Source organism: Melospiza georgiana, chromosome 3 (assembly GCF_028018845.1).
Source record: "Melospiza georgiana isolate bMelGeo1 chromosome 3, bMelGeo1.pri, whole genome shotgun sequence".
Classification (NCBI taxonomy): Eukaryota; Metazoa; Chordata; class Aves; order Passeriformes; family Passerellidae; genus Melospiza; species Melospiza georgiana.
Genome location: NC_080432.1, coordinates 50,882,461 through 50,899,619, shown reverse-complemented (window position 1 = coordinate 50,899,619; position 17,159 = coordinate 50,882,461). Strand labels below are relative to the sequence as shown.

The following is a 17,159-nucleotide window of genomic DNA, read 5'->3' as shown; positions in this document are numbered from 1 at the left end:
GGAGAACATTCTTTGAACAAAAAATTCCATTTCATGCATTCGGTTTCATTCCTTAATTATTTACTAAAATTTTTAGGCTTTTCCTTACACTCTGCTACCTACAGCAATATCCAGAATTTCTAAGTCTAATTAGAATTTCTGCTTTCTTAAAGTACATAAAAGAATAAATTGATCAACATTGTTTTTACTACCTTACAATTTAACATACTCCTAAGAGAAACAGAAGGAATTTAAGGAATAATTTTTAGGAATATACTGAATATAAGGAACTATATCTAAATTTAGCTTCAAATCACAATTCCTAGCTCAGTTCAATAGCACATCATTGTTATGTAGTTAAACTATTGTTAAGCTTCAGAATCCTAGTCAGGGACCTTGATTATTAATTCATAATAAAAAGCCCCATACAAATACATCAGAAATGCATCTGCTTCTGTCTGTAAGAATTGAGCATTAAGTAAAAAACCAGAAACAACATATCAATACACAGGGATTGTCGGGAGTGAAAAAGAATGTATACAACTACTGTTGACTATAGAAAATCACTTCAGACTATCAATGTCTTAACCAATACCCAGCATTATGGAAGTAGAAAAGGCATTTTGCATTGAGACAAGAACTACAGTACCATTTGACAACCTCTGCTTTGTATATTGGCCAAAATCCTTTCCCGTTTCATTCATCCCTAAATGGGTTTCTGGTCACCGGCCTGGAGAATCAAAGGCAGAAAGTAGGCACAAGTAACCCCATCACTGTCATGTCACTTGTCAACTGAGCTCGAGGGTAGCTCAACAACTGCTAAATCTGAAAAATTATTAACATCCCTAATTATATACTGATTTGATTTCTTCTTATGTACTGTGACACATTATTCTTTTTCTTAGAAACTGTATCATAATACCCAGAACAGAGTGAGAAGAGAGAGAGTTGAACAATAGCTTTGGGATTTCTTACATTTGCTGAATTTTGGATTACCTTTTCAAAGCAAAAATAACAGGGAACCTAACATGGTGGAAAGTCAAGATAAAATCAGGTGTTCTGGGGATTGTTTATTTGCTTTTGGATTTTGTTTGGATTGGTTTGGTTGGTTGATAGGTTTGACTTTTTTTCCCCCCCAAAAAATAAAACTCCTAGCTGAAACTTCTAAGTTTTGAATTACATTAGTGGGCAAATTCTCTGATAATAAATGTCTGATCTACTTCACCTAATTCTCAAATAAGAAAAGTCAAAAGGGTACCTCTCAGCTAGTATAGTCCTGTCAAAGACACAAAGATTTCCATGCACTAATTGCATAAGTATTGGGACAGCCAGATGATGTTATAACAAGAATACATATTTTTGCTGTAGTGTCTGAAAACAAAGATGATGGATGTGCAATATAAAAAAATAAATCAATAGTCCAACGCTATGGGCCTCACAAAATCAATTTTGTTGCCTAGAGTGTTCTTCAAAAACGATGAAAAAAGCAACATTTTGAAATGAGATGAAATGATATAACAGAATAATAACTGAAAGACCTGAAGCACTTTAATCACCTGAGTATTTTGGTGGTTTAATCACACTGCAATATTTATGTTCCCACCGGTATCATTCCATTATATGGGGCTTTAATCTGTTTTCCTTGAGGGAGAGAGAGAAATGCCACAAGAAAATTGTTACCCATACAAGGACTTCCCTCTCTCCCAAGCCTCTCTCCCCACTACCTGTTGGTTTTAGGGTTTATTTTATTAATATAAGAACAGAAAGCCAGGTGCAGAACACATTTCTTCAATTTTGGCATCCTCACACTGACTTTCACAGAAATATTTTTCTCAGAACAGAAAATTGAATTCCATCAGTTATAATTAGTTCTCAGAACTAATTGAACACACAAATAAAAACATCTGCAATAAACAAACATAATCAACTTAAAATTATGTGAACGCAGATTTCAGATGTATATTTAAAATTTAAAAATGCCACCTTAATAAACGTGACAAGCTGAAATCATATGTCTCCTCAAGCTTAAGACAAATTTGTTTGCAAACATATATAAAAAAAGAATTATGCAGAAAACAATTATTTTCTCAGAATAGTGTGTACTCTGAAAGTACTGCGTAAAGTTGACAGCAAAAGTCCAACTAAAGAAATCACTTCTCAATCCCAACAACCAACTGCAAACCAATTGTGTGAAAATATAGAAATTAATTACCCCGCAGAAAGGACTAACTCCTAGCTGGAGGGGCAGTAGTCAAATTTTACAATTGTAAGGGATACAATTGCAAAAACAATTTACATTGTAAGGGGCAGATCCAAAGAAAGTCTTAATATTTAGAGAACAAATGTAGGTCTCAACTCTTTGCAAACTGAATCAAGCCTGAAAAGAGTGACAAAGAAGTCCATAGGGAGCTGCTTAGAGCAACTCAATTGAAAATGAGAAGTTCAGGCACATGTATGAACTCTACTCTTACAAAACCTAAAGGCCTTTATCCTTTAAAGCTACAGAATGGCAGAATGGCAGGTGAAGTTCTGATCCACCCAGGACACCTAGGGAACTGTGAACCTATGGATATGCAATTCCACCAAACTGGGAGGCGTGCTAAACTAGCTGACTCTGTGGGTAGTGTTTTCTAGATGAATCTGTGCCAGCCTGCACCATCCCTTATGGTGTGGTTCACTTAGGTTCAGCAGAGTTCACAACTCCTACCCAAAGAAGAAATTTACAGATGAAGCAGTTACACAAGTCAAACAGCAGTTGAGAACTGTGGGTTCTAGCTCCAGCTTGCAAAACTGTACATGCATTTTATTTTTTTAAAAATAGCATGGAACTATAGAACTGTTTAGGTTGGAAAAGACCTCTAAGATCATGAAGTCAAACCATGAACTTAACCTCGACAAGTTCACCACTAAATTATATCCCAAAGTGCCACATCTACAAGTCTTTTAAACAGCTTCAGGGTAGGTAACCCCACCACTTCCAGTCTATTTCAATGTTTGACGACCCTGTCCATGAAGAAACTCTTCCCAATGCACAATCTAAACCTTACCCGACACAACCTGAGGACATTTCCTCGTTTTATTTCTTGTTACTTGGGAGAAGTGATCAGCCCCCACCCTGCTACAGCCTCCGTTCAGGCAGTTCTAGAGAGCAAATGAAATCCCCTTTGAGTCTTTTTTTCTCCAGGCTAAACACCCCCAGCTCCCTCAGCTGCAAAAGGACTTTTGCTCCAGACCTTCCCCAGTTTCACTGCCCTTCTCTGAACACACTCCAGCACCTCAAGGTCCCTCTTACAAGGAGGGGGGAAGCCCAAAACAGGACCACAGGATTGGAAGTGTGGCCTCACCAGTGCTGAGCACAGCGGGACAATCACTTCCCTCATCCTGCTGGCCACACTATTGCTGATACAGGCCAGGATGCCATTGGCCTTCTTAGCCAACCCACTGCCAAACAAGCCACAAATAAAGCTGCAAGCAAAATAAATAAAATAACTATGCATATTGCGTTTTGATGTTAGTTATACAGCTATGCATTAGATTTGCTCAAAGCATCCTTCCTCTATGGACTTCTCAGGGAACTCAAACACTTCCTTGTCCCATTTGGAGGCCAGATACACACTTTCTGATATTAAGACAGGTATAAGCATCCAGTATAAACAGACATACAGATGCTACTGTAATTCTGCACAAGTCTAGCCCTGAATGTCCAAATATTCCTCAAACATGGTATTTCCATGGTAATTATTTCCCAAAGGAACACAAATCTTACAAATGTATTGGAGCAAAGCATGATACGAATCCTTAACTCTATGAAAATTATGTTTCACTGACATACCATATTTCTGGTACTTTGTGAAAGCTCTAATTACCAAACGAAATGCTGATTGAGGCCTACAAGCCCTTTCAGGTTATATCCATTTTACAGATGTTTCTACTGAAGCACAGGAAGAATTTAATGTTTCCATAATTTACTTGTCCATTAATTTTCTGTGAATTCAGAAGTCCTAACTCATACATACCCTATTTTTCATTCAATAGAAAACTCATTTTTTCAAGTCATAATACCCAAAAACTTAAAAAAACTGAAAAGGGAGAAAGAAAATATTGGATGTCATGTATTGCCCTCTGACATGGGAAGATTTTCATTTTTCTTTTATCAAAAATTCAAGATGCTGAATTAATTAGACTATTAACACATTAAAAGTGCTAAGTGTGAATAGCTTCAATTTAATCAAAGCTGAATCAGTTCTATTTTGCAGACTTGTGCTGTATTTTCAGCTAAGAAATGAGACAGTAATTAGAAATTACCCAGCAATTATGATCTAAGTGCAATGATTCCCTCAATGTGTTAGAAAATGCCTTACAGAGTATTGATTACACATTAGAAGTTTACTATATAATCAGCTTAAAGTCACATGGTTTGTATTGAAGATACTAAAGCAACAAATGCCCTAATACAGGTGTATCTTGGTAACTCCCAATTTCTGTGCTTCAGAGTTCCAGTGATTTTTTTGTAGCTTTATATGCAACAGTGGTCATTGAAAAATAATGAGATTGATCAATGCAAAAAAAGGTGAGACAACAGATGATAATGTTTGAGGATCACTTTCCTGCTTCCTGAATTACAACACAAAACACTATTTTGTGAGACTTATACTTTCAAGATGAGAGTCTTGACAAAAAAACTTGAGACATTTTTGAAAAATACCATTAAAAGACCATCAGTGGATGTCATCAATGAGAAATGTTTTGATGTTCGTAAAAATATTGAAAAATATTTGTTAAATAAATATCCTCAGAACTGTAATTCACAGAAAGCCTTTTGAAATAATATCATGAATCACAGTTGGGAATGACAAAAATATATTTTGCTTCTCAGCAGTATGGTAATAACATTTTTGGAGTGCAATCAATCTGTCTTCATCTGCTCAAAAAGGTGATTTACTGGCAGATGCCATTTTGGGAAAATCACAATATTTTTCATTAAATGTTGATGAATCAGAACATCCTGCATCCTCTTGTACTGAAGGTATATATTAAAAAAACCCCAGAAAATATATTAAAACTAGTTTCTTCACTTAGATCCGTGTTGTCATGGTGGTCTTATTCCTTTGAAGCGTGTATCCTTAAAGCCACATGAGAATCTTTGTTCTCAAATTACAGAAATATAACTGATGGATTTCAAAGAAAGCTTAGAAATAATGAAAATCTTGCAAAATATGCAAAGTAATAGGAAGAATAAGTGTCAAAATGAAGCATAAGAACAATACGAAAGCTGTAGAATACAGTTTATGTTACTAGTATATAAGCATGGTTTATTTTATCAATAATCTTACAGCATTGAATGTTTTTTATGCAAATTTAAGCCATGAATCAACTAATTCTCTGGGAATCTCCATTTTTAGTTTAAGGAAAAAAAAAAAAAGAAAAGCTAAAGCTAGTAGCACTGGAACTCTGAGAAAAGTTGTCTGAGAATAGTCTGAAATATCAGAGTTTGTAGGAGAAATTAAGAGACCCTCAAATACATTACTTTGCAAATACTGATGTTCAAGACATCTAGGTTTTTTTGTTTGTGGATTTTTCTTATTCTGAAAGATTAAGATTTCTGAACACAGAGTTGGCAAGATGCAAAGTATTTTAGAAGAAGACTCACTTTTGAAAGGACTTTTGTATTTTCCAGAGGAAGAAGCAAACAGTTGAAATCTTCTGGGCAAGAGATTTTTCTTTAGAGCATATTCAATCACATTAAAGGATAATTGCTGCTTCTCACTAATAACTATGAACCACTTGGAGGAGCATCACTGCCTCTGGAATACACAGACAGTTCTGAAAACACTTGAACTCCAACACAGGGAGGACTTGTACCTCTAGGCATAGTCTTTTGCTTTTGCCATTTAACACTTAGGTCCTGCTTCTTCCTTTAGAGTCTGTGCAATATTACTGCATTTTGTAAAATAGAGTTCTCCAAAGTATGTGAAGTACCTTTCAGACAAGAGAATGTTTTTTCCCAAGTGAAGTTCAGGTGCTGCAAAGCATGCAGTATAATTCTGCTTTGTGGCTTCACACTTGGTTGAATGCTGCAATACAGCTGCATCAGGTATTCTCAGTCATACCTCTAAAATTTTATTTTCAAGGACTGGCTACATAGGTAGAGACTGTCCAAAGTTCACATGAGCTTTAAGTTATTGATAGTGTCAAGGCAATTTTATTGCAGCCAAGAGAAAATTCAGGCTGCCCTACTTCCACTGTTTACCTCACAGTGACTGTAACAAGTCACAGATGAAATTACCATGCTGGAGAGGTACCTTCCACAATGCAGTGGCAACCTATCCTTCTCTCTTTGAGCCCTGTAAACCCTAATAATATTTTGTTTCATCTAACTTTATTTTATATGCAGAACTGTTTTTGCTCCATATAATATAAATTGATAACATGAAAATAGCTGTTAAACTAAATATATGAAATTTTCATTTACCAGTCAGGTAAATCAAACAGGAGAATTTTGCTGTTCCTAAAAGTCTAATCCTTTTAATGAATTGGCTTCTGTTTCAGACATCATTCTGACATAAATGCACCCTAATAGCATATTCCAGGCTCTGAAGGCTCCTTTCTCTCCTTTTTTCTTTTATTTTTCTCTTCTGTCTGCTTTCATAAAATAACAAGCTTACATTATTTGTATTTGTTTTTAAATTGTATTTACTCCAGATAATTCACAGATTTATGAAAGACAGCTTAAAAAATAAGATACACAAAAGATAGGGTTTTGTGATGCAAAAGAATACTTCCTTTTGAGTCTATACAGAATTTTCTTTCCCTCTTCACATGATTTAAATGAGTTTTATAAGAATACATTTACCTTACACATTTCACTACATTTCACTACAGTGGCATTACAGAGTATATAATAACACTTAATAAGCACTATTATGACAGTTTTAGTTTCTTATCTTATATAGCAGCAAATTTATATAATAATCCCTATGTTGGGAAGCTTGCTTGTAGACTGTTAGTCTCCTCCTGGTCTCAAGAAAATAGACAAACAGCTCCTGTGTCACAGCACTATTCCTCAATCACTGGAATATACTCCTGTTCCATTCTCTTGCTCTCCTGCCAGCCTTATGGCTCTGGCTAAGAGTTTCAGCAGAAAGCTTCAACCCTCTTTCAGAGTGCACTCTGGCCAGATGGTGAGGGTGCTCTCCCTGTCTCCACCAATAAAGACATGAGTGACATCACCAGCAGAACTCTGCTCTTTCGTGTGTTAATGCTCTGCAACTGTGCACTCGGGAACTCGAGGGAAAAGAAACATCTACTCAAAGTCAGGGCCTAAGTTCCAGAGAGGGCACAAATTCAGACACACCAAATATGCTCTGTGCACCAAAAAGTCCCTTGCTCACTAACAAGACTCTTCAGAAGTTAAAGGAACCCTCTTCTCTGTCTTTCACACAGACTGTCTCAGGAGGCTTGGATCTTCCCCCTGGCATTTATAACTTAGATAGCATTGGTTTATTTTAAAATCTTGTATCTTGTGACTCAGATGGGTGAGCACATTTTATATGCTTTCAATGATTAAAAATCCTAATTTGTTTTTCATCAATGCTCTCATTTTTTTATAATTTACAAAAATTACCAATAGAAATAACACATGTGTTTTAATAAGCAAGCAACATACTCTTTTTATGACATTTCTGAGCCTCTACCTAACCTATGGAAACTTTTTGTATCTAAAGAATTTTGGCTTGGGAGTTTCAGAGCTTCACATCACACACACTCAGAGTGGTATTCACAGATGCTGAATTTGGGAAAGAGTTCCTTTCATCAGCTAGATACTGATCTAGTGAGGTGGCAATGACTAAAACATGGCTTCCTCCAGTTAACTTAATTCTGGACAAACTTCCACGATGTCTGTCTTAATAGACTGCAAATCAAACAAATGCAGGAAGATGCAGCACAGTTCTTACTTTCACAAGCTATACAGAAAAGCAGAAAGAAGACTGCTTCACTTACCGCATCTTTCACCTGTAAAAATAAACAGTGAAGAAAATAGTCCAGATAAGTCTCTGCAATTTCCTTATAACTGGGAGCAAACACCTGAACCTCAGCTGCCTATTAGGTTATGTGAGATAGACAGAGGAGGAAAGAACCCTGTATTTTCTGCCAACCACCAGGGAAGCAGGAATGAAACATAATCTTTTTGTGGAAGGAGGAGACAGAGGTATTCCCTATCATCTTCAAATGAGTACTGAAGAAGTTGAACAGTTTCACATGATTGGCCTTGCATCTATTTCATTCCTGGAAATACTAAAGTTTCAGAATTTTTATTTCTAAAAAAGTAATGACTTAATAAAATCAGCTGATTTTCAACTATTGCTTTTTACTTATTTTTGGGGCATTAGTTCTTTAATATCAAATATCATGATTTAGTGTAGTTTTATATAGGCACAAATTCACAGAGCACAGATCTCACACAAATATGTTGAAAATAAGTTTTATTTTGCTCACAATACAATCAGAACTGAAGATATATTTAGATTGTGTTTAATGCCTTGCCAAGGTATGTACCTGGCTACACATGAGCTTTCCCTATTATTCATCTGAAATCACTGTAGAAAAGCCCAGTCAAGAGAATTTATGGGCTACTTCAGGCAGAAATTTGGAAAAAAGCATGTGTGGTATATTCATTAATCAATAAAAGTCATTTTTACAGTCTTGTTTTGTGCCAGATACTGAAATTAGATCTGTTTAGGGGAAATCTTCCAATTCAAAAGGAGACCTACTGAAACTGCTTAAGTTCAGCCAACAGATTTCACTCATAACCCTTCATCCCATGACTTCTGGAAAGCCACAACTGTCATCAGAAATAACTTGCATTTGTGAAATTCCATGTTACTGAATGTTTCTCACTAAGTAAAGTCAGAGACGTATATGTATTTAAAGAGATCTAAAATGTAAATTTAATTGGTGTCTTCAAGTCAGTCTCTGAACAGGCATTTTTCAACCTGATTTGAATCTTATACTTGCTAAAGAGTGAGTATAAGGTATTATATTCTGTAGTAATGCAAACAGAAACTATAATAGGAAGGAGTCCTGCAGAGAACTATTAAAATGCCATGAATTTAATGAAAACCCTCCTTTGAAAGCTTGTGAGGAATTAGTTTCTTTTCATCTATGTGGCCACAAGTCAATAATAGGAATTTTTAAGTCAGTAACTTTGTAGATAATTGAAAATAAGTAAAGCTAGATTTACTAGCAAAAAATATTTTAAAAATTAATTTGGCAAAAGCAACATACATCATGTTGATTTCAGCTGATGACTGTGGTATAAATGTACTCACAGTATATAGAACTCACAGTACCAGTCATTAAAGACTGAAACTGATGGGATCTGCACTACAAAGAAAACACATACTTAACTGTAGACATAAATTAGTTCTAAATATCTTTATAATGAAACCTACTAAGCGTGCAGCAATATCTTCAAACTTCACTGTTTTGCTCGATATCATCTAACTTGAAATTCTTCTATGACATGGAGTTTTCTCGACCCTCAAATTAATTAGTTTGATCTCTATTTTGTTTTTAATCTTCCCTAAACCTTCTGGTAGCAGCAAATTGTTTGTGGAGAGCACAGAATTGAATAAAACAGCTGGACTAAACTAACGTGTTGGAGGGAGGAAAAAAGCTTTGCAATTTATTAATGTATTCAAAAGACTGTTACAAAGTTTACAATTTAATTATTGGAAGATTATAGAACTGCTTCACTGCTTCTGTACTGTGTTAAATAAACTGTACGTGCAAGGAGTAATAAATGAAATTGTTAATTTCAGTGCATCCTTAGGGAATAGTAAGAGGGGGAGTTTACATTATTTAGAGCTCCAAATGGATTTGAGTTTATATACAGTAATAAATCTTAACTACATTGTTAATTAACCCTGCCTCAAGCCCCTTTTTGCCTTAGGAGTTGAAAGACACAGTGTCTGTTAGCATAACTCACCATTCATGTGCTTAAAGATGTTTAGGACTGGGAGAATTTGCCGATAATAGGGCACCAAGGCCTCCCCCACCATTTCAGCTGACACCACCAGGTGCTGGATGACTTTCAGTGTGGTGCAGAGGACCTGCCGGTTACGAAGGTTCAGTGCATCTGTGATGCAAAAAGAACAACAGGCAGAAAGCAGAATTAATTTCTAAAATGTAAAGGGAGGGGAAGGAGTCGTCTAATGGACAAATTTAATTAAACTATACTCTGTTGGGAATTGTAAGTGGGCCTTTATTAGCCCAGCTTAGAAAGATCCCAAAGATGGATTGCAGTCCTGATGTTATAAAACACTGCCTTGTCTGATTGTTATTTGTTCCCACAATTTGTGCTGACTCTTCAGTAACCCAAAGAATGCAGCTCATTATTCCCTCATGCTGCCTGTATAATACTGGCGTGGTCCAAACAAATGAAAAATAAATGTTCAGTAAGTACCACTTGGGGCCAATGGAACTATACAACTGCAAGACAACCTGCAAAGGTTGACAACAGATGCATTCTAGTGCAACAATTGGTGTTTGTATGTTTGTACTCATTTATTTAATGATAATTTTATTCATTCAACTGACAATTCCTACTATTCTGAGAATCAGTACAATGAAGCAAATGTTTATAGAAAAAAAAAAACCCAACAAACAAACCTTGTAGGCTTTTTCAAAAGAAAAACATTCTAGGGGGAAAAAAAAGGTTTTGTCTAGCCTACTTAGATGTTTCTCTTAGCTTTCAGTGTCATGCTTCTAATCTTATGACACTAAGACATTTCATAAAAACCTCTTGTTTCTTCTCCTTTAATTTACTAAAAGCAAGTGCTTTGCATTCTTTCTTAAAGAATTTAAAAATGAGACACTTGAAATACGTTTTTTTTTCCTTGCAAAATCCATGTATTTATAAAGGTGTTTCTGAAATTATGAAGCTGGATTAATTTGTCAGCAGTTGTCAGATTTGGTATGGTCTTACATATCAGTCTAATACTCCAGTATTCTGCCCAGTTACATAGACTTGTACATCATTGCATTGGGACAGAACTGAAAAAGATAAGCTCATATTCATTACTATGTTTTACAAACAGAGACATATTTAAATATGTGATTTGAGACACCATAACAAAGTGTAAGCATTTAGGAAAAAATTGTAGCAAAGAACAACAAAATTTGAAGAGGAGTTATTAGTAACTTCTTCAAGAACTGCCTCTTCAAGTGGAAGTATTAGGATCAGAGATGTCTCTACTTATTGCAGAAGTGTTGGAGTTAGATGATCTTTAAAGCCCCCTTGCAATCCAAACCACGATTCCGTGATTATACAATTCTATGATTCAGTATTTCCCGTGCTGAGTTTTATCAGAGCACAGGAATGCCATTTCATAGAGAATGAAGTAGTATTTTCACAAAAGAGCAATGTCAATTTTCCATCACTTTATGCAAATGCATTGTACCCCAACCTGCTTCTGCTGCTTATCACATGCCTGCTGAGTGTTAAAAATCAGAGCTAGATCTCCAAACCAAGGGCAGGGCAGATTGGTCGTGTGAATGGACAGAGACAATTCTAAAAATCAACTAGTAAATAATCTCCTTTCATGCCTCTTGGCATTCTTGTGAACCACATACTGAACCTACTGCTAGACAACAGAAAGTCCAAGGTATAAAGGTACTATTCATCGACCTCATCCAAGTTAAAGGAGTACTGCTAAATGAATATACAGACTGAATTCCATATTGCTTATTTTCTACAACAGTCCCTGCTGTAGGCATCAGGCTGCTCTTAATGTCACACTGTCTCTGAACATAATAATGTGTGAACAGGAAGCCCAACAATGCAGCATGCTCATGTTAAGTTCCAGCAAAGAGGCTGGCTATTCCAAATTATGCTTTTGTGGATGGACGTTCTAAGGCTTCTTTAGCAAAGAGAATCACCCAGATACAATTTTAAAGACTGGGGCAAGTCTCAGGTAGGAAAATACTCTGTTAGAGAGTAACAGGCATTATCTAGTTTCATGGAAGAGTGGTTGGAAGAGAAAGTTTTGGGGTTCCATCATATAGATTTATTCACTACTAACTTGTCATACACGTAAGTAATAGCTAACTGAACTAATAGGGAAATCACCACTAACACTGGCAAATTTCAGTGCAACAGTTATGTCATATATACAAGCATGAATAAATATTTATATACAATTTAATGAATTATTACAAATTAGTAAAATTAATTATTAATACATGCAAAACTAATTAAGGGATATAAAAATTAATCATTGACAGAAATCACCGCTTCTTAATTTTAAACAAATTGTACCCACTCCCAGGAACAGTACTTCTAGACTGTAGAAGCTGTCCCAGACTATAAGAAACCCTATTTCTAGGCATGCAGAGTGTGTCGTGTAAGTGGAAATGGCTGTCCAAATACTCCTAGGAAGAACTTTTGGATGGATCCCATCTGATGCTACAGACTTATCTCTGTCCAAGTGGAGCAGCAGGACAGAGGTACATGACCATTTCTCCTTGGATTATGGTGGCGTCATCCTACTCCCCATCCCTATCAACAGCTCAGGGGTACACAGGGTATTCTGAGAATAACAGATTTTACTAAATAACTAAAGATGGGAGCAAAGGATGCATTAAGTACCTCAGCCTTTTCTTCATCCTTTGTCTTATACTTCCCCCTACAAACAGTAAAAGATTCTCCTTAGCCCTCCTTTTGCTTCTGATATAGTTATAGAAATATTTTTATTATATTTTATGGCAGTAGTCAGAATAAATTTTACTTGGGTTTTGGAACTTCTAATTTTCTCCCTGCATAACATTATGACAACCTTCTAGTCTTCCTGATATTGCCGGCCCTTTCTTCCAATGGTCATAAACTCTCTTTTATCCCCTGAATTCCAGACTAGTGTATCTGTTCAGTCAAGCCCATTTCAGTCAGGCTCATCTTTCAGCACATGGGGGCAATTTGCTCCTGAATCTTTAAGATTTTGTCCTTGAAGAACATCCAGCCTTCCTGGACCCCACTGCCCTTCAGGACTGCCTCCCAAGGGTCTCTGTCAAATGTACTCCTGAACAGGCCAAAGTCTGCCCTCTGTAAGTCTAAGGCTGCAGTTGTGCTGACCTATCTCCTTACTTCTCTGATAATTGAAAAGTCTATCATTACATGAACACTGTGCCCAAAAGGTCTTCAGCCACCACATCACCCACATGGCAGCCAACCAGCTCCGGCTTGATTATATTAGGCACTTTATAAGCATTCAATTAAAGGCAGTCCCTGTCCCAAAGATACACCACTTTCAAACACCTGTTTATATTTTTAAAATCTGGTAATTATTTTATGTGTACTACCATCACTACAATCCATTCTCCCACAAGAATAAAAGGAGGGAAATATTAATGCAGTATATGAAAAAAGTATATTCCAATACATTGGAAAATATCAGTGGCATCTAGAGGTTAACATAAATTGAAGAAAGTACTAGTATCCTTACTACGGGAATAAAGCAGACCATTTAGGAATCTTGGTACACTACAGCTACATAGCCCAAATGAAGGAAAGATGCATAATATTCAAAGTATTCCATTTTAGAAAACATTCTAGGCTGTTGCCTCTTGGCCTAGAAGTCTGCTGAATCTGTTATTGTGAAGACATGGATCCTCACAATCACTGCAAAGTGCACAAATGGTTTGCTTCTCAGGTAAAGATACCTTTCTGCTCCCTGAAGGATTTTGAGAGGACTTTCCTCCCTCATCGGTACATATTTTTCTTTGGTCCTTTAGCTACTGTAGCATTCTCTTAAGCAGCAAAAAACCCCAACCCAATAAATTGACTCTGTTGCTTCGTAGTTTTGATGTTTTCTACTTTAATGGTATGAACTAAAGATTTTGCTTCTGATTTAAGATATACTTTTCCAAGAAATCCTCCAGCTTAAATAATAGCTCAATTGAAGTATATAATGAAGTATTTTTCATTCAAACATACATTATTTCGTACTGATATAGCTTTTCCAGACAAATATTTTCTGAAGTTCATAATAACTTTCTTAATTAAAGAAAATTTTACAATGATATCAGCTTAATATCTGCTTTAAAAGCTCAGTATCTGAGTTTGTTCTATTTCTACCATTCAAAGCCAAAGTAAGAGATAGTCATGAAATTTGAAAGCATATTTAAAACACCATAGTGCTGTTTATTAAAGCTTATTCCCAATGAGACAATATAAGATACCAATTCATTGACTTCAGGGAAGACTTTAATGCTGTCTAGCCTCTGTTCTAGGTCAGCCTTCACAAGGCATCAATATTAATTCACTGTATTTTTAATTTCAGACAAATTTTATTGGTAATTCATGTAAACTGATGTAAATTTAGTGTTTCTTTTGTTAATTTCCATTAGGAGCAAAAACTTTCCTTAAGATATATGCCACTTGTTTGCTTATCCATTTACTAGATGTTTACATACAAAGCAATAGAAATAATTATTTTAAAACATTCAAATCTTTTTCTTGAGTAACTCCTTACCTCTCAAAGACCTAGAAATTATATAAGTTGATATCTTTTATTTTTATGTGGCAGTTTGGAAAATCCTATCTCAGTCCCAGACATTGTCTATAATAGAAGCCACAGTTCTCATCTGACAGATAAAATTGATAGATTCTATAAGTCAGGAAACATGACAGCATTTCTCCCAATGCACAACGGATCTTTATCATGACACAATGTAGTTCCACTGAAGAGAATAGAGCAAATCAGAACATTTGCTCCCAGATAGCACATTGATATCCCGAGCTTTACAGAATCAAATCAGTTTGCCTAAACTTCTGTCTCTTCTCAACTATTAACTCTAGATTTTGGTCGTTATATTAAAAGTTATGTTGATAATGTAGTTCTTCTCTTCTTTTTCAAATACCATGTGAATCTATGCTTAGAAGAGCACCAACATTTTCCATTTTGGTCTTGCAACCAAACATTAAAACCAATTTATTTTGCATTCATATCTCTCACTCAATTGGTAAATGAGGCATCAGTTTAAGAAAACTTTGCCTCAAGCAGAACAAGATACCATCCTGTGAGGTAAAAAGCACTCAGGATGAAAATGCTTGACTGTTGTGATCTACTTAATCCTGTTAACTAAGGTTCTATTTTAAATTCACAGAGTTAGGTTTAAAGAAGTCCTAACATGAAATGTTCTCAAAATGCAATTGAATAAAGTGATACATACTTTTAGAAAATTTTGTTCAACATCTTCAAAGTGCATAATACTTAACTACCTGTACTTATATAATAGTATTATGCTAAACTTAGAGAACAGTAATGAAGACTGTTACAAAACACAGCATTTCAATCAAGAGTGAATAAAAACCAGAATAAGAACCTTGTGCTCTGTACCTTTTAGAAGTCCAGAAAGAGACTGATCCAAATAATGCAGATGTACAAAAATTTCTTTCTGTACAACTGAATGATGTGTTACAGTGAAGCAATGGCAAGGATAAATAGGGGGTAAGACATGAAAACTTTATGCCAATTTTGTCATCAAAGACCTTTTTATGTAAAGCCAATCTAAGGCACAGAAAATGCTAAGATACATAGCAAAACACTGATGCTTTCAAAAGACATGATATAGCAAAATATGGAAGGAAAAGTCTGTCAGTGGCTTCTTTCAGCTTTAGCTGTGCTTCTAATTGTAGCATTTTACTACATCCGCTCCTATAAAGCGTGAATTCTATTAATATTTGTGGACCCAGTTTAATTATATAGCATTGGGACTTAGAAGAGAGTCCCAAAAACCTGCTTATTGACTATGCCAGTCTAGAGTTTCTATCCATTCCTAGGTGTACATTCCTTTTTCTGTGCTAAGATACTAAAACTGCATTGAGTATCCACTGTCCTGATGAAAACAGGTCTGCTATCACTGAAATGTGACATTTTCTAAATGTTCCATTTAGAAAAAAGGTCTGCAGAATCAAAGTACAGGCATCTGTACTGCAAATTCTAATCTAGCATTCTAAATGTTCTCTAGCTCATGGAAGAAGAAGAATGTGCTAAAACAGTTTTCTTACACTTTCAAAAGGAATTTAATAGGGTCCCTCACTGAACCTCCATGGCATCCATGGAAATAAATACTGACTTAGAGATAGAAACCGTGGGCAGAGGAAGAATATCACTAGTAAGGCCTTGCAGGAATCTGTGCTGAATTTCATCCTTTTCACTAGATCCAAATGTGATTTGGAAGAGTCTTCACTGATGATAACAAAGATTTCTGATGATATCAAGTTATTCCAGATACCAAAGACAAGGACTGACTCTGAAGAACTGTAGAGAAAAACTGGGTGATAAAATTGCTGATGAAATTCATTACTAATAAATGCTAAATATAATACATTTATGAATTCAGGAATAAATACCTCTAACTCCAACTTTAAAAGTCAGAGATGTTAATTACAGATTTCACTTACCAAACATGGATGAGATTTATCTTTATTGAATAAGGAACACAGTTTCTCCTCATAGAAAAGAGCAAAGAGGATAATAAAGGAGCTACTTCCTAAAGCAGTTGAAAATACCTGAAATGACCAGTTTTGGGCAGAAGAATCAAACATAAACCTAATTGCAACTACTTGTACTGGCTGATGAAACCTGCAGGGGAAATGCTTTAGTATTTGAATATCAGAACAATTTAAAAAAAAATCAGAGATCTTTGATTTCTTTAAAAGCATTTTAAGTCTGTAAAAGCCTGCTTGTTTGCTTTTATCTTTCAGTTTGTGACCTTAATAACCAGTACTGGTTCTCAAGAACAGTCAGCCAGGAGGAAAATTACAATAGATTAGTGTTTTAACTTACTTTCTGTAGGTGAGAGAAATCAACTTATATGATTTGCAGAAAGAAAATGACAACAGACCAGAAAACCATATTTATTCCATAAAAACACTGCAGAACTTTGTGAAAGGAAGCATTTAACAGTTATTAAGTACTCCTAAATACTGTGAATATATGAGAACTACAAATATGCTTAGAACAACTGCTAGCAACACATTCAACTTTTCATATCTAAATGCAAAAGTGACACTGATTTGACATTAAATAGGAATTAACTACACTGTAATCCAAGACAACATTTCTCATGCAAATAGAATGAACAATAAGAAAATGGAAATCAAGTGCAAACAGAATGTG

The 17,159-nt window shown here is 35.5% G+C and overlaps 1 protein-coding gene across 4 annotated transcripts in view; it reads right to left on the bottom strand.

Annotated features, from left to right (window-relative positions):
• The window catches only part of PACRG (parkin coregulated), a 213,959-nt gene that overhangs the window by 86,276 nt on the left and 110,524 nt on the right, over positions 1–17,159 (bottom strand). For 3 of the 4 annotated variants that reach the window (XM_058020244.1, XM_058020246.1, XM_058020245.1), the window contains one exon: positions 9,968–10,117. The exons of the other annotated variant lie outside the window; for it this stretch is intronic. In XM_058020244.1, coding sequence (XP_057876227.1) covers positions 9,968–10,117 — 150 coding nt within the window. The remainder of the gene's footprint in view (positions 1–9,967; positions 10,118–17,159) is intronic. 4 annotated transcript variants of the gene reach the window in all.